The following is a 19,128-nucleotide window of genomic DNA, read 5'->3' as shown; positions in this document are numbered from 1 at the left end:
AATTTGAAATGTAATTATGTGATTAGAAAATCTTGTAAATTGTTTTTAAACCACAGTTAGCATGACAGTCCCATTCGGAAGTCCCCAATACTAACGGCTATTCAGGATTGGATAATTAACATTAATTATGTCTCCTGTTAATAACGGTTAGTAGGATGACAATATATGAGTACTCATTAGCTAGCTAGCCCTTCCCTCATTAATAACGGTTAGTGAGGTGATTTGCTTTGTCGTGGTGTACAACACAGTAGGATGACAATGTATGAGTACTCATTAGCTAGCTAGCCCTTCCCTCATTAATAACGGTTAGTGAGGTGATTTGCTTTGTCGTGGTGTACAACACGACATTGATCGTGAAATTTTGTGTCATGGTCTAGACTGTGTGTCCTTGGCAACACTTTTATTTTATGAATTGTGAATCTTAAATGAAATATGAATTTACATAAATGATTATTATTAATTTGAAATAAACGATTCTTGGTGATTCTGGAAATTTGAATCTACTTCGTAAATTATAAAAATTTTATTTTGTTGTGAATTGTTGATTTATATTATAATTGATTTTAATTTAAAATTAGTTGTATACCACTGAGTATTATTACTCAACAATAGCGTGTTTTGCTGTCGCAGATAAGGAAAAGAACAAGGCAACAGAGCAAGCTGCTTGGAGCTGAAATTAAAGTATTAGTTGGACTCTTTTCCGAGTATATTAATTATACCCTGTGTAAATTTTTTCTTTTGATGTAAATTAATTTTATGTATCCATATGTATACATTAAGCAGTTGTCTAAAAGTTGTATTGTTATTTTGATTAATGTAAACTTTGTAATATAAACTTGTTTATATTTATTTTTTTATATATATAAATGCAGTATGTAAATTTCTTTTAGAGTACTCTAAAATTGTGAAATTGAGTTGAATTGAGATTGACTTGATTTGAGAATAATGGAGGTTGGGATTTAAATATGTATTGGAAGTGTTTTTCACAGGTTTTTGAAAAATTGTTTTTCCCAAATACAACCGGCACTCTACCGAAATTTTTACAAAAATTGCGGAGATTTTAAATTAATCAATAATTCAATTTCAATATAAATTCCAATTAAAGGATTTTAATAATTAAGAACTATGACCCACCATTTTAAATTGAAAGGAAAAGAGTTTAAAATCCCTTGTAGTATGTTTAATGAGGCATCGGTAGGCGAAGTTCGGTAATTCATTAGATATACTACAGGATCATGTTATACCTTACGGAAAGGTAAGGTGTGACATGATACATTTTTATAAATTGATTTCACCTAGTTTTAGCCGTCACCACGCGGATTTTCCATAAAAATTTAAAAATGCTAAATTATTTTAAATAAATTTTATGACATATAACCAACCTAAAGACCCTTTAACAATTATTTTATCCTCATTTTCGTTTAAATAAGAAATGGAATTGTTTTAAAATCTTTTATAGTATATTTAATAGGTTATCGGTAGGTGAAGTTCAATAATTCATTAGGTAAACTACGGGATCATATTATGCCTTACAGAGGGATAAGGTATGACAGCTTAGGATCTGAATATCGCGAGATAAGTGAAGCAATTCATGCATGAGATACACCCATCTCCTACGAAGAGTTGTTTGATAAACTTACTGATCATGATCTTTTCCTCCAACATGAAGATCTTAAGAAAATGCCCATTCCAGTTACTGCCCAAGTTGCACAACGAACCAACTGCAACACCACAAATAACCAAAACAATCGTCGATGGAATGCTCAACAGCCTCAATGCCAAAACAACAATCATCCTCAGCAATCATTCAATGCTTTTTCTCAAGAATCTTGGCATCCATCATCTCCTGCCAATCAACAACCACGTGCACAATGCCAACTCTATGACAAGTATAGCCATGAAGCGCGTGTTTGCCGTTCCAAGTCACACAATCATTTTGAGGCAACGGCACTATTTGCAAATCGATCATCCAACACTACTGCCAATCCTCGAGTCCTTGATACTGGTGCTTCCCATCACATCACAGCAGACCCTCAAAATCTCATTCTCCCACATGATTACAATGGTGCTGATGAGATCTCTATGGGTGATGGTACTGCAATTCCAACAACTCACATAGGCTCCTCTACTCTTATCTCTCCCACTTGTTTCTTTAACTTACATAATGTCTTATGTGCTCTTCTTATTAAGAAAAATCTTATTTCAGTTTCCAAATTCGGTAATCAAAATCAAACTTCCATTGAATTTTTTCCATTAGCTTTTGTTGTGAAGGCACTGAGCACGAGGGCACCTCTAGCATGCGGCCTGAATAAAGATGATCTATATGAGTGGCCAATCGTTGGACAATCCCCCAAGCAAACCCAGTATTTTGCAAATTTGACCACCACAACACCAACCCTTTCCCTGTGGCATCGTAGGCTAGCTAGGTTATCCAAATATTCGCATCTTAAAAAGTATCTTACATCATTTCTCTCGACCATATTCAACATCAGACACCTTTCAATTTTGTAATTCTTATTGTTGTAATAAAAGTCACAGGCTTCTTTTTTCTAACACATCATTAAATAGCACTAAATCTCTTTACACTAATGTCTAGGGTCCATCTCCAGTTTTATCTGTGGACAAAAAAATTTACTATGTCATCTTTGTTGATCACTTTACAAAATATACATGGCTTTATATTATGAGACACAAAAGTAAGGTCACCAGCATCTTCTCTAGCTTTAAAACTCTTGTTGAAATTTTTTTTGACACCAAAATCCTCACTGTCTACTTTGATGGTGGTGGCGAATTTCACAGTCTCAAATCATACCTCACTACAAATGGCATTCAACAACTCCTTTCCCCACCTTACGCTCCCCAATGGGTAGCCTTTGCAGAACGGCATCATCGCCACATCATTGAGATAGCCAGAACTCTACTTCATCAAGCCTCTCTCCTACCCTCACTTTGGCCTTTTGCTTGCCATACAGCCATATACCTTATCAACCGTCTCCCTAACCCGAATTTGAATCACAAATCCCCATATCAGGCTCTTTTTGGGAAGAATCCAAACTATGACTGTTGCCTCTGTTAAACCATATACGAAACACAAACTATAAGCCCGTTCCAAGACATGTGTCTATCTTGGTTTCTCTCTTACTCATCATAGTCATCAATGTTACGATCCTATTTAATCCAAATTATTTCTATCTCATGATTTTAAGTTTTTCAAAGATCAGTTTCCTTTTACCACAATATTTACAAATGTCCATCCCAACTCCACCCACCTTTCATGGCATGACACTCTATTGTATCCTTCCAATCTCTCCACCGAAACAACAACTCTTACTAACCCAAGCTTATTGTCCACCCCACTGCCCATTTCTATCCCTTCAAATACTTGTCCTCCCCTTCAAGAAATGTCCCACTCAACCCCATCTCATGCAGATCACGTTCAGCTATCAGAACAGAATGTCAATGTTGCTTAGTTCCCTATTCTAAGTTCTCAGCATAATTCTCAACTCACTCACCACACCAACAACCAGTTACCTGCCACCTCCATTCTGATAACTACACTTCTCAAAATCACCTACTCATTTCACCATCTAATTCACATGAACCCTCTAATACTTTACCATCACCTCTTGCACTAACCCCACCAAACCGAATAATCACAAGATCTCAACATAATATTTTCAAACCCACAGCAATCTTTGATTACATGGCCACAACCTCTGAAATCATACATCCATCCACTACTAAACAAGCATAAAAGTACCCTTAATGGAGAGTAGCCATGAAAGATGAGTTTGATGCACTAATAAAAAATCATACATGGGACCTTGTTCCGCTTCATCCAAATCAAAAACATTGTTGGATGTAAATGGCTTTTTCGTGTTACGCGCAAAGCTGATGGAACAGTAGATTAGTACAAAGCGCGACTTGTTGTGAAAGGGTTCACACAACGACTAGGTATTGACTTTCATTCCACATTCCTGTTGTTAAACCAACAACTGTTCGTATTTCTTGTCCATAGCAATTCAAAAAGGGTGGTCGCTGTGACAACTAGATGTAAACAATGCTTTCCTGTAAGGAAATCTTCATGATGAAGTATTTATGTGCCAACCATAAGGTTTTGAACATCCAGATTTCCCATTTCATGTGTCTCGCCTTCAAAAAGCCATCTATGGTGTTAAACAAACACCTAACGCTTAGTATGATGAGTTGAAGCTCTTCCTTATTAACTGTGGTTTCCAAAGATCTCACTCTGACAGCTCACTCTTTATACTCCATCATATAGGCACTGTCATTTATATGTTGGTCTACGTAGATGATATAGTTTTAACTGGCAATAATAAACAAGCACTCTCTAATGTTATTTCTACTCTCTCTCAATGCTTTTCTCCCAAGGATCTCGGCCATCTCAACTATTTTCTTCTTCCATGTTCTGCTGTTATCATTCTATCTTAATCTAAGTATATTTTGGACTTGCTATGAAAATACAATATGCATGAGAGCAAAGGGGTGCACAGTCCAATGAGTACTAGTGCTCCCCTACATCTTCAAGATGGTCCCTCTCCAACAGATGCAAAAGAATATAGAACAGCCATTGGAAAACTCTAATATCTATCGTTCAGTTGACCGGACGTCAGTTTTGTCCTCAATAAATTCTCATAATTTATGCACTGTCCTTCCACAACACATTAACAAGCAGTTAAGCGACTTCTTTGCTATCTCAAACAAATAATGGACTATGGTATTCTACTTCGTTGGACTTGACCTCCTGAACTTCATGTCTACTCCAACGCTGACTGGGCAGGTGATCACAATGATTGAACATCCACTTTGGCCTATGGTATTTATCTTGGTAATAGTCCCATAAGCTGGTCCTCTGAGAAGTAACGAATAGTTGCTTGCTCATCAACCGAGGCTAAATACTGAGCCATTGCAGGAGCGGTTGCTAAAACAAATTGGATCATTAATCTTTTTACTGAACTACGTGCACCTATAAAGGAAGTTCTAACTATTTACTATGACAACATTGGCACCACTTATTTGTGTCAAAATCTAGTGTTTCACAGCCGTATGAAGCATATTGCAATAGACTTCCACTTTGTTCGAGACCAGGTTCAGTAAAAGAAGATCCACATTGTTCATGTCCATTCTGCTGATCAACTAGTTGACACGCTTACTAAGGCTCAGTCCAAACAACAATTTTAATGTTATCTGATCAAGCTAGGCATTATTGACGCTACTCCTATCTTGCAGGAGCATAATAGAGCAATATCAGGAACAGCTAGCAAATCAGAAACGTAATCTCAGCATATCAATAAAGGAACATAATTTCATATCAATAAAGGAACATAATTTCAGCTTTCTATCTTTGTAAATTAGCTGTCTGTATAAAAATTTGTATAATTGCCTCATTTATTTGATTTTGTCTGTACTTTCTTCTTCTGTATAAAAAGGATATCAGATCAATAGCAAAATAAACCTTTGAACAATTTCAAAAACTTTATTAAATATATCTAATTCTTGAAATCTAACTTTTGAAATGAGGTGAGCTTCCATGTTGAACTTACTACGTGTTTTTTCTTTTGGTAGGCTCTGATCACAAAGAAAGAAAGTAACAAAGCTAACACAAAGGCTGTTGCCGAAATACTTGATACTAGAGTTTTAGATTGGGTTGAATGTTTGCTTTATTTTTTGGTATTGGAATTGCATAGATTAAGGCTTAGCAATGAATTTCTGGTGCAAAGACTAGGATTGTTCAAGAAGCTGCTATTATAAGCATCGTTTTCTAAACTGATTAATTAGGATTTCCCCTGTGAGATGATTGGAAGAGAAATTAAGAAAAGTTAACTTCAGGGAGCTAAAGTCAGGTGGAATTTGTTAAGAAAATTGGTTATCTGACAAGTCTAGTTCGAGAAGATTAGGTAGAAAACCAATTTCCTCTGGGATTGGTTCTGAAAGTTGATTTCAGCTCATATTTAGAGTAGTTAATGACTTACATCAGACTATATCGGATGGAATGGCTCTTGTGAGTCGGTTCCTATCAAGCAGAAGAGTAATGACAAGAGGAAAAGCAGTTAATTCTTGAGGGATTGTGCCACAAAACAAGTTATTACTAGCATTAAAAAACATGAGATTCCTCCAAGATGCTTCGGTGGAAATTTTACCAGAAAACATGTTGTTGCTGATCTCTAGCCTTCTAAGATTCCTTGAAACTTCATCAAGAAGCTCACCTGTGAACAAATTGCTGCTTAGCATTAGATACCTCAAATTCGAAGCTGTCCATAGACCAATAGGTATATTGCTAGTAACTGCATTACGTGAAATACTCATCATCAGCAAACTACTGCAATTCCCAAGCGATTCTGGCAACTCCCCATTGAGATTGTTATTGTAGCCTGACACTCCTACTAACTTTCCTCTATTGCATAAAAATTCAAGCAGCCTGCCAGTAAGCTTGTTGGACGAAGCCTCGACTGTTTTAAGCATTGAATATCTTCCCAAGTCTGGAGGGAGGACACCTGACAAATTGACGCTAAGCAAGCTAAAATGAATCAGTGCTGGAAGACGACCAATACTTTTAGGGATTTCACTAGATAATTGATTGTAGAACAAATTCAAAACTGATAAGTTTTGAAGTTTCCCAAAATCATCTGGCATTTTCCCTATCAATTATTATCCGAAAGATCAAGTTCAACTAAGTTCAAAGCTTCAACAACACAAGGAATCTCACCTGATAACTTGTTCCTGTAAAGATACAAGACAATCAAGTTCTTTAACAAGAACAAACTGCTGGGGATATTCCTTGTTAATTTATTCCCTAATAAATCCTGTTGATGTAATGAGATTTTTCCTAAATACTTACAAGTTTTTTTGGTTTATGTTTAGGTCCTTATAGCTGTGGATTTTGTACTGATGTAATAGCTCCTTTGGTTATGCATGGTTGGGCTTAGTTTGCTCTTTAATTTGCTGAGAGTTGCTATTTGACTGTTGCTGTAGTTGTTAGAGCAGTAAGTGGCATGTATTTGACTGATGTAACTCTCTTTTTACATATATAATAATCAGTAAAAAGAACTCTCCGTGTGAGAGAAGTATTATTTTCAAAAAACTTGTTATTTGTAGTTTTTATCTTCTTCCTCAGCTCTGTTTTCACTTTCAGAATTGTAACAAATCCAAGTGCTCCAGTGCCACCATTTCTCCTGTCGTTTCTAGAATCTCCCCGAATAGATTTGAATAAGAAATCGAGAACCACTTGAGTTGCTTCAGCTGGGTGAAATTGGAAGAAAAACTTGAGGGTAGAAAACCATTATAGGCCATAGATAGCACTTGAAGGTTGGACAAGTTGCCAATTTCTTGAGGGAAAGTACCGTTAAACAGATTCTGACCAAGCAAAGCTGCCAGTGAAGTTATTACCTGAAAGGTCAAGGAATGAGAGCCCGGAAAAGACGTCAATATCATCAGGAATGACGCCAACAAAGTAGTTAAAAGAAAGGCTCAGGTACCGGAGCTTGGAACAGTTAAAGAGAGCCACAGGGAACATTCCAATGAAGGTGTTGTCATAAAAATCAAGAATTGTAAGGTTCTTGTGGTCACAAATAAAGGGAGGGATCGTTCCTGCGATGTTCATGTTGGTAAAATGAAGTCCAGTGATGGAGCGGTTTGTGCAGTAAACCCAGACCAAGAGCAATGAGAGGAGGAGGTTGAACGGGTCCATTGATTAAGAGGAGGCGGATTTTGCCAGTACTGCCTTAGTAATAGCAGGACTGCTTGTTCCTGATCATAGGCCTGGGACTGGGCATGACTGAGGCAAAGGAAAAGGGAGGAGAAGTGAATTGAGAGAAAAATGAGGTTTATTTTCGACATTAAGGAGATCAGAGTTTTGAATTGTTTGGTTTGATTTGAACTACGTAATTGCAGATGAGGTTCTGGGAAACAAGACAAACGGCAACTTCTTTCCAACTTTAAACTAAGCCCGCTTTTCTAGTTTTCCGACTGCAAGTGGAAGTTCCATAAGTCAACGGTCAATGGTCTTTTCTTTTTTTTTTTTACACTTTCTATTCATTTACTTGGAAAAATCTTGCCTACATGGCCGTTTGTACTACGCCATGCTTCAGTTCTTGCGTCCCGAATCCAATCAATAAAAATTATACCAGTTAAATTTATTTTAATACTTTAAGTAAATTCTGATTTTTCACTAAAAATTAAACTGAATATGTTCATAATGATTTTGATTTGCAGTTTTTTTTTTTCTTCTTATAAAAATAAAATGAAAACTTGTTCAGCTAAAGCTTTGTTTTATATTTTTTCTTACTTTTTTCCTTACATATTTTTTAAACACTGCAAATATATATATATATATATATATATATATATATATATATATATATATATATATATATATATATATAGTGGCTTTCAATTTTAGGGTTTTCAGCGAGCGTAGTGCATGCCCATTACCCAATGACCATTACTCAATTATTTAAGCAGTTATTTTTTTAAATAATTTTTTATTAGGTTTCTATAAACACATATGTATCATTTAATAGTTATAATAATAAGGTTTATTTAAATGTATCAAATTCAATACTCTTATGAAGATCATCAGTATAGTTCATTGATTAATTTTTTTATCATTTCTTTATTTTTAATGTTACTTTTAAGTATAATAAATTGATATATTATTATAGTTAATATTATTTTTAATTGTAAAATTTATTTTTTAAAATGTATAAAAAAATGAGTGAGTATTTTTATTTATTATATAATAACAAAAAGACTTACAAAATTCTTAAAAAACAGTCTTAGATAAACAAAAAAAAAAAACTATAAATAGTTTTCAGTTTTTAAATAATAAAAAACAGAAAACTTACAATGTTATTTAACATATCCTAATTTATATATATATATATATATAAAAGACTAAATATAACATAATATTATATTTTATTTCTTTATATTTTCTTAATATTTTTAATAATAAATATATTAAATTATCTTATAATTCTTAATTATAAGTGCAATATATATATATTTAAAAATTACATAACTAATAAATAGTTAAATGATGTACTTGTAATATTATATTATATAATATAATTAATTTTAAATTATAAATGTATATTATAGTTAAATATTATATAACTTAAAAATAGTTAAAATATATATTATATAATATATTATGTATAATCACAATTTTAAAACTTAAATGTTAATTCAAATATGATATTTTATATAAACAATTACTTAAAATTATTTTAAAAATTAAGAATCGAGCCAGAACTGTATCGAATAAAAGTAAAATTGAAGAACCGAGAACCATACTAAACCAAAATAGAAACTAAAATAATGAAAAACCAAAATGAAATTATACAAAAATTTTGATTCAATTCTAATTCTTAGACAACTTCAAAAAAACTCCAACTAAACACCCCTAATTTGTACATCTTAAAAATTCAATACCGGGAAAATTTGTATCTTGTAACAGTGAATTAAAAATTTGTGTCTTGTAACAGTGAATTATGTGGGAATATAAATTATTATTTAATTTATTAAACTATATTTAATAAAAATTATAATTAATTTTTTAAGATCATATTAAAATAAAAAATAAGGTCTTTTTTATTTTATCACTAGGCAAAAATTAAGCATTGACGGAAAAATTTTAATTTTTTCATTAATGAATTAAATTTTAATCTTTTGCTATTGAATTCGTTTATAAAACTTTAAAATCTTGAATTTAGTACTAATCAATTGGACGTTAAAAAGCATCACAATTATTAATCTTTGCCCCAGTGGAAAATTTATAAAATCAATCAGTGTGGGGGATTGGAAGACATTCCATTCACATTTTCCATAAGAAAGTTTTTAATCAATATAGATCAAGACAACCCCCTTATTGGCCTGGCTTGACCTGATGTATATTTGGGTTTTAGGAACTCACCATGTATTATTGCTCATCAATTTTTAATCTTTATTTGTATTTGCCAAGGGACTAAACAAAATGAGATGCACGTAAAGCTGTCCACCTGCTTGTTAGATGATTCCCACTTTTGACTAGTACTACACTAAATTGATTTTGTCCCAATTAGGTTGTTGGATGATTCCTTCCTACCTCTCATTACCACTCAAAATTATGAAATCAATAGCTATTATGCCTGCCTCATGATACAGGAGTTTACAAGTCCAAATTCTAGTAGCTCATTACCTTTCATTACCATAACAAATCCCAATGACCATTGACCAATTAATCCATATAAAAATCTAAAATGCTAAGACTTATAATAATTGCTAATACAAGCGTCTATTTTTGAGACATTAAGAGTTGGGTCTGTAGGCCCTGTAAGCTAAAATGAGCTTGATTTTGATGATAACAAAACTTAATGAAATATACATTAACCTTTTGTGCATAAGTATTTGAAGTGATTTTATAGGTCATGATATGCAAAGACATTGATGGAAGGACTATTCTATTGACATGGCTGATATAAAAGGAGTTTATCATCTTGTATAACACAAGACGAATCAAAGTCCATGAAGAAATATGATAGAAATTAAGCTCTTAGGTCCATTGTACAAGATTGGAGAATTTATGCCATTTGAGACCTAAAATCAATTTTGTTTTTAGATTCAAGGGTTTAGAAAGTGTTTTTATATCATTCCTAAGGTTTTTGAATGGTCAAAATAATTTTTACAACCTTTCTTCAAAAACTCAAAATTTCAATTTTTAAGTCAGGCAGTAGCGAAATTAGTTAACCCGTTGCAAAAATTAGTTAACTAGTTTTGATGTCTAAAATTCTCTATCTTACAAAACTAGTTAACCGATGAAAATTTTAGTTAACTATTTTTATGACCTGACCTGACTCAACTCACGCACGACTTTCTAAGCAATAACGGCTAGTTTTTTGAAAATTAAAGAGCCGTTAGACACACTATCCAGCAGACGTTTTTGGCAATGAAAAGCACCTATAAAAGGCATCATTTACTACAATTCTAACTAATGAAAGTGCTCTTATTCATAGTGAATTTATTGTGGTTTTTAAAGCTTTCATTCAATTACTCTTGAACTTGAGTGGCAAATCTTCTCTCTCAATCTTCTAGCATTAAATTCTGTATTTGAGAGTTATTGAGAGTGATTTCTTCTACATCAAAACCTATTTAAGGTTGTGTAAGTGTGAGGACACACTTGTGGAAGGTTTTCAAGCACCTTGTGAAGCTTGTGGGAGGTTTTCAAGCACCTTGTGAAGCTTGTGGTCTTTTGTGGGAAGCAAAGACGTTGTAAAGGTCCTCAAGCACCTGGGAAGCTTGTTGATATTGTAAAGGCTTTGAATCTTGCCTGTTGAAAAGATCAAATAGTGGAGTGACTCTCAAAGTGGGACTTTGGGAAGAGTGGATGTAGGCTAAGAGAGCCGAACCACTATAAACATTGTGTTTGATTCTCTTCTTCCCTTAACTCTTTAATTTTCAGCACTTTGATTTTCTGATTATATATATTGAATGTGTTGAGAATTTGTTTATTGAGCTAATATTGCAAACTCTGAATTTTATGTGAGAAAATACACTTGATATCAAGTAATTATTTTGTGTATGAACTAGTATTTGTGCATAACTTGATTGATTACTTAAATTACACCCTAGGAACAGAGTTATACACATACATAGAAGTGCAAAGCCTCAATTTTTCATTAAGTCTAGAGCAAGGGCTGAAAAATTGTCTAAAGTGTCCAATTCACCCCCCTCTTGGTCACTTTCTTTGGGACAACAGGGTCTTTCTAACTCTGCATTTTAAGCCTGTGATGCACACAAATGTGGATTGATCTTTCAATCCAGGACACAAGAGAATCAAACTCCTTTGAGTGACTGAAAGACCATTAACAAAAAGATTGGTAATAGAATTTTCCTATAGAAACCAGATGAAAATTTCATTGTTTGAGTTATTATAATGTGTACAAAGGTAGTTCATGTTAAACTCTGATTAAAATTCCTATTGTTGTCTAAAACTATTTACACCAGTTAGCTTTTATTTTATGGACACCCTGAAGAAATTTCATGTTTACCAAGTCTTTCTTCTCAGGATTTAAGAGAAGGTAACAATGAATTTGCTTTGCTATTTCTTTCAAGCATTTGCAATTTACAAGAATTTGCATAACTATTTCCATGGAAGAAACTAGAAAATAATCCTCTGCGCTAATCCAACCATTGTAGAAGTTATTGTAACTTGATTTGCTAGCTTCGCAAATCGGCCTTTGACAGGGACACCCATATAATTAACCTTTCCCATGAGGACAAACAGGAGATTTAGACAGTCAATGGCTGCTTTGTCCCCTCCTGCGAATATTGCCAGGGTTCCTTTCTTGGCATCGTGGTTGACACTGACGACTAGAGCGTCGATAGAGAGGTAATTTTTGGTAGATGCCGCAACAAAGATCTTAGAGGTTAGAGACGGACCGGATATGGTCATGTAAATGAGGAGTCCCGCATGGTGGAGGCCTTAGAGTGCTCCAGAGACGGGGTTGAGTCGAGGAGGACGTGACAGACGTTGAAGGAAAACCCGACGATGAAGAATGATGTCAGATTGTATGGCAACAGTAAGGTGAGCCCTCGTGTTGATGAGTGCAGAAGTTTTTTTTAAATAAAGTAAAGTAATGAAAAATAAGGTAAGATTTTTTAATGTTATTTTGTTTGAGAATAAAATATAACTTATGTTATTTACATAAAAGATAGGGAAAGGTAAAGTAAATATTAAAATTATAAAAATAATTTTATTACGTAATGAAATATTTTTCCAACAAATTAAAGGTAGGTGTGTAGCCATCTTTGGTTAGGTGAACACCCATGAATCAGTCAATAATGCGCTGCTGATCTAGTTAATGGGAGTGTTTGATGAGTTGACTAAATGCCCGTTTGATATTGTATTTAAAGAATTAAAATTATTTTTTTGAATAAAAATACTTAAAAAAAATAATTTAAAAAAAAATTATTATGTTATTTTAATATCTGTTACATTGTTTTGTACAGTTGCTGCAACTTCCGCTCATTTTTTATGCCTTTATATTGTTTGTATACGCTCACATTTCCATTGAAGAATAATTTTGAAACCAATGAATTTCTTGTTCTTGATCTTGCCATTGCCAAGAAAATAAATCCACTCTACTTCATTGATCCTATGAGCTGATTCGTGCGAGGAAGCTCAAGAAGATTGTTGAGAACCATGAGCAAGAAAACATCCAAGAAATGGAATGATGATAGCTGAATGTGCATCATTTCGATGGTTTAAAAGTTTGCTTTAAACTTAAAACAAACCACAATCCAATTGGTGAGAAAGTTACAGCTGTACGAAGTCTCAAGCCTCAAGTTTCACCTATCTGACAATCTATCTTGTTCACCGGTCCTCTCCAAATACTTCGATATAACTTGTCATATGTCGCTGAATGCCCAAGGTTTGTGATGCTCCAACCTGGTGAGCTAAATTCCACAAAGGGGCAGTGGAACTGGACAGTGACAGTAACCACATGCATCATCCATCTAAGCCTCAATTTCCAGAATCCAGAGACAAAAGTTGCAGCATATATGACCATCCAGTCATTTTTGATTTGGGATCATTATGCATCAAATCACTAGTAGATTATTAGGCTCCACATATTAAAAAAACAATCAATTTATATCAACTCAGTTGCAGATTTTTTTAAGTAAAACAAAAGATGAAGTAAATTATGGACTTAGATCAGCTGAAAGAGCTGTTAGCAATAATTGAGAGAGGAATTTGTTGCTGTTGTTGTTGCGGCGGGTTTGTGGAACCTACCCTCAGTATATATGAACTACCATAACACTGTATATCTGAACCATGATACAGTTTTTCAACCCATTTCAAGCACTTTTCAGCCAGTATATGAGCCCTGCCTTCCAGCAGAATAAAAACCATGCCAAGGAAACCAAATGCATAATAAAAAAGAAGAGAGAAAATCTAACAGATCCAACTTATGCAAGAACAAACGGAAAGAGAAGTGCAACCAATCATATCATGCAATATGCATGTGAAAGAACTAATATTGCCACTACATAGCAATTAAACTAGAGAAAAAACGAAACACATTAAAATTAGTTCAGCCCAGTGTTATCAAGGCGAAAGGCGACACTAAGGTGACCGGATATCCTATGGCCTTAGGCGAGAGGCGAGGCGAGACGAGGCCAGAGCCTTTTTGAAGCAAGGCGCCACAACCTAAATTGCCTAAATTATATATATATATATATATATATATATATATATATATATATATATATATATATATATATCGTTCTAACATAAAAATTCATACATTTAACTAGTTTAATAAGCAACAAAACAATACAAGGAGCCTGATTTTTAATTATAGCTAAATTTCACAACCTACATATGCTCACCAAATTAACAAATTAACAAGAATAAAAAAATAGAAGTAACAAGAAATTAACAACAAACTAACAATTAAAAATACCCATATAAATTAAGCAACAAATTAACAACTAATTAACAACAATAAAAAGTAAAACTAACAAGAAATTAACAACATATAAATTAAACAACAAATTAATAACTAATTGACAATAATAAAAAGTAAAAGTAACAAGAAATTAACAAATTAACAATGCCCATATAAATTAATCAACAAATTAACAATTAATTAACAAGAATAAAAAGTACAAGTAACAAGAAATTAACAAATTAATAATACCCATATAAATTAACAACATCGATACAGCAGAATTCAAGAAGAGAGAAGGAGAGAAAAAGAAGAAAAAAAAATGCGCAAAATGACACTGCTGTGTTGAAACAAGAACAGAGAAGAGGAGAAGAAAGAGAGGAAGAAGAAGAAGAAGAGGAAGAAGAAGAAGAAGAGGAGAGAGAGAGAGAGAGATACCCAATTGTTTAGTGCTGTGAGTGTTTCTCTTTTGCGTGAGGTCTATGAGTGTTTCTTGTGACGTAGGCTGGTAGGGTTTTAATTTTATTTGGGTTAAAAAACAATTAGAAAGGAAAAGGAAAAAAAAAATTGCCGTTTCTTCACAGAGGCATTGCCTCAGCTCCTCAGAGCCTCTCGCCCGTGTCGCTGGGGCGCTCGCCTTCTCAATGCCAAGCCAGGCAGTGCTAGGCGAGGGCCTCACCTCATCGCCTCGCTCGCCTTTAACAACACTGGTTCAGCCACACACAAACACAAAGGAACGAATGAATAAATAAATCAAGCAACAAAAGAATGCAGTCATGAAGTTACATGAATTTTCTATGGGGTCTATACTTCTATCAGTTTTGTCCCCGCGCTTCTTCAGGTATGCTACCAATTACACATCAATCAGTTCTGTTCCATATCCCTAACATTCCATTCCTATGCGATTAATACAAAGAGCACAAGTAAATCAGGCAATGTGCAGAGACATAGGTTTTTTAGAAATTTCTGAATTCTTAAATAATAATATATACGTTAAGAACCCACCAACCATAATAAACTGAAACTGTGGAGGGAGTGGGGAAATTTTTGAAATTAAATCACGCAATGAGAAAGATATGATACCAATTGAAAGGTTGTGGAGGGAGTGGGGAAATTTTTAAAATTAAATTAATCAGATAGGGCGCAGAATCAAATTTCAGTAGACCTCCAACTGAAGTGTAGGCCCTCTAATCCGTCCACACGAAACTGAAACTGTGATCTCCACACTCCAACCTTTGACACGAATCCCTCCTGCTCTCCCTATGCTTCGGCCAAGCTTGCACTAGAAAGGGATTTTGAGTCTCTTGGTTTTGCTTGGGCAATTAGAGACTCTAATAGCAACTTCTAGTGTCTCTTGGATTCACTAATGATGAAAGCCAATGATGAAAACACCCAATGAAATGTGAGGTATCAAAAAGATGCAAAATATATATGATTGCAATACGCTGGAGTACATCTCACCAAATTAACCACCCAAAAATCAATTCAATGCACACCAAATTGCGGATGAAGTTTATTATACATTGATATTGCTACATGTTATAACTAATCAAGCGAAGGAAAAGGAAGAGAAGCGAAAATTAGAAAGGAAAATTTTAGGGTTCATCATGTTTGGTTCTCCAAAGACCCACCAGCTACAAAATCAATACAATGCCACCTAAAAAATTAATATAAAAAAAAGGCTCTAGAATTGGACCTTAATTTTTCATTTATATTCAAAATTTGGCACTGGTGGGGCATCAAAACTCTCCAAAATCTCCGTCTTGCTTCCGCTACTTCCCGCAGATTCCTTCTTCCCTCCACCAAACCAACCACCGAACCATGAACCAGACTCAGATCCACTCGCCGACGCCGTCTCTTGCACGGACTGGGGTTGGGACTGAGACTGGCCTGGAAGGCCCATTGGGAATCCAGGTCCACCAGCCATAGCAGGTACTGATTCGTCAATCATGATAGGCATGTTCTGTTGAGCACTCATTACCTTATTGAGCATGATCCCAGCTCCTTCAATCAAAGCGAGGAGAATCCCACCGAAAACAGCGGCGCGAGCCGAAGCGCCCAGACCTTGTCGCATAGAAAGAAAGCCGCCTGTGGCAGCGCCAGCAAAGATGGAGTTCCAGGGGTCCTCCTTCTGGCGGACGTATACCATCGTGCAATCGAAGGCCGAAAACAGGCCACCCCAAACGGCGAAGCTTCCACCCACACGAGGCGCGTTCATCCGCACGGCTTGGGTGCCGCCGATGAGACGTGCCCCGCTGGGAGAGTTGTAGACGCCTTTTATGAGGTGGAAGGCAGAGCCGCCGACCGCCCCCATACCAAACGCGCCGCCGATGTCATCCAAAATACGGTCCGGACAAGGTTCGCGAGAAGTCTCTGGCGTCCCCATTAAAGATTTGTAACGTTATCGGGAGAAATTTTGTTAAAGAAGAAGCTTTGTTTGAGGCTACCGTCTCTATGAGGAGCGAACTAGGTTTTCCATTGGCGCTGCTGACGGCTCAAGAATAGGTCGAATCCCGAATATACCCCTCTTCAAGTCGGCGTGTGTAAACGACCGGTACCACCTGTTAATTTAGCGTATACATACGCCAAACTATACTATGGGCAACATGGTAATTTTGCTGGCAAAGAGGGAACAAAGTGCTTTGAGGAGGTTTATTCCTCTTTAATTTAATTTATTTTATTTTATTTTATTTTATTCTATTTTTTCTGAAAATTAGAGATACCACTGATAGGTAAATGCAAACATGGCCGAGCTCATGATCAGAGTTCAGAGTCCTTGGCATTAGTGTTGGAAGTATTATTGAAAAAATATATATTTTTTTTACATATTATTAATTATAGAATATTAAAATATAATTTAAAATTAAATTTAATAAATTTTAATTATAAAAATATTTAAATTATTTTTTTAATAATATCTAAAATTTTTAAAATCTTTTGTTTAGAAAATCAATTTTCTCAAAACTCAATCTCAGACACATTCACAAAGACTGGATGCCTAAAATCATAAAACTCCTCCACTCAGCATACAAGCCCAGGCTAGAAGAGCCATGGCCCTCCAAGACTCATGCAGCCTCACGCTATATATAAAAAATTTTTAAATTATATTTTAAATATTAATATTTATATAATATATAAAATTTTATTTATTAGTAATTATAAATTTAGTTAATAAGTATAAATTATAATTAAATATTATTTAAGATCTCATATTAATTTAATTAACAAATATTTTTTATTTATTGATTATTTTGGATTTAAATAAAATATTTAATTTTACTTTATTTCTATTTTAATTTAAAAATATGCATTGTTAGCTTTTTTACAAAATTAATAATAATGTTTGAAAAAAGAAAATTAATGAATAAAATTGATTGAATTAATAACTTTGCAAATTCATATTATTTTTTAAGTGTAATATTTAGAATGAAAATATTTTATAATTATATTTTAAGTACAATATATTTTTTAATTGTGAGTAAATATCAATAATCAATAAATTAATTTATGATGTTCTTCGGCTCCTCCAAAAATTATCGTCTAGTTTTGTCACTGGCTACAACACAAGCAGTAACAACGACGCATAACAAGACGTCACTGCCGACTCTAAGGCAGCCACTGGAGATGTCTCGCAGGGAAGAGCTAAAGGGCCAAGAGTAGAGGCCAAAGCAAATGAGCAGCCAACTACTAACAACCACCAGACTACAAAGGCGCTAAAAACAACTTCAAGGAGGGAATGAAAAGCTCCATGTCAGTTAATCGCTTTGATGGTGGATAGAGACTTCGGAGGTGCCATTTGCTGAAGCAGACCTCCAAGAACCTAGCAGCTTAAAAACTTCCCATCAAATACACCAAACCAATCACTACAGAGCCAATGTCGGGAGATCACTAATACAATAAATAGATACTACAAGTGGCGTGAAAAATCCTATCCGATGAACCCTCACCTGTATACAGAACAAAAACCAATAAAACTGTATATACAACCTCGCTCAGAGGTGAGGAGGGAGAGACCTTTCTCTAGGTAGGGTAGGAAGCTGTCCCTCACTCAAATGGGGCGGGGGATAACCAGTGACGGACCGAGGAATACAACTGAGTGGGTCCAATTAAAATATATAATTTATAAAAATAATATATATAAATAAATATAAATTATCAAAAAGATTATTTAGAAAATATTAATAAATTGTTATAATTTAATTATAATAATTCTCGTCAATTTTTCATTGATTGAAATCTATTCATAATAACTTCATTGTTAATACTTGCAAATACATCGCTTTCAATATAAGTCACCAAATAATCATTTAGTAGCTCGTCTTCCATTTTATTACAAAGTGAACTTTTAATGATATTCATTGTAGAAAAAGCTCTTTCCACTGTGGCTGCAGCAACTGGAAAGATTAGTGATAATTTGATTAACAAATATATCAAAAGAAACATAATATGCTTTTTTATAGCAACCATATTCTCAACAAGACCTCCAATTTCACTAACTTCAGAAAATTTCTTATCCATACACATATCAAAAACAAATTTCTCAAGTTGAAATTCAAGTTCAATTAGAGCAACTAGAAAAAATTCACATGGATGAAATTTTGCGAGTTGAATCAATTTGCTCGTACTAAATGCAGAAAATGAGTCCTTAGGATCGAGACATGCTATGCATAAAAGTAAA

General features: G+C 34.2%; 2 protein-coding genes across 2 annotated transcripts; both read right to left on the bottom strand.

The window, feature by feature from the left end:
* Positions 1 to 5,994: 5,994 nt before the first annotated feature.
* On the bottom strand, positions 5,995 to 6,870 carry LOC131169052 (receptor-like protein kinase HAIKU2). The gene has a single exon (XM_058142668.1). The coding sequence runs from the start codon at positions 6,652 to 6,654 to the stop codon at positions 5,995 to 5,997; it is 660 nt and encodes a 219-aa protein (XP_057998651.1). The 5' UTR covers positions 6,655 to 6,870.
* Positions 6,871 to 15,907: 9,037 nt separating this feature from the next.
* Positions 15,908 to 17,055, bottom strand: LOC110655093 (mitochondrial import inner membrane translocase subunit TIM17-2). The gene has a single exon (XM_021811270.2). It carries the CDS (start codon positions 16,834 to 16,836, stop codon positions 16,156 to 16,158), a length of 681 nt encoding a protein of 226 aa, XP_021666962.2. The 5' UTR covers positions 16,837 to 17,055; the 3' UTR covers positions 15,908 to 16,155.
* Between the last annotated feature and the right edge of the window lie 2,073 nt (positions 17,056 to 19,128).

The sequence above is a fragment of the Hevea brasiliensis genome, unplaced genomic scaffold (genome assembly GCF_030052815.1).
Source record: "Hevea brasiliensis isolate MT/VB/25A 57/8 unplaced genomic scaffold, ASM3005281v1 Scaf629, whole genome shotgun sequence".
Taxonomy (NCBI): domain Eukaryota; kingdom Viridiplantae; phylum Streptophyta; class Magnoliopsida; order Malpighiales; family Euphorbiaceae; genus Hevea; species Hevea brasiliensis.
Note: the sequence above shows the minus strand (reverse complement) of the source record. Positions and strands in the feature narration are given on the sequence as shown.

What these genes read in the sequence shown, in the direction of transcription:
- LOC131169052 (XM_058142668.1), bottom strand. Translation starts at nt 6,654, where the DNA reads ATGCCAGATGATTTTGGGAAACTTCAAAACTTATCAGTTTTGAATTTG.
- LOC110655093 (XM_021811270.2), bottom strand. Translation starts at nt 16,836, where the DNA reads ATGGGGACGCCAGAGACTTCTCGCGAACCTTGTCCGGACCGTATTTTG.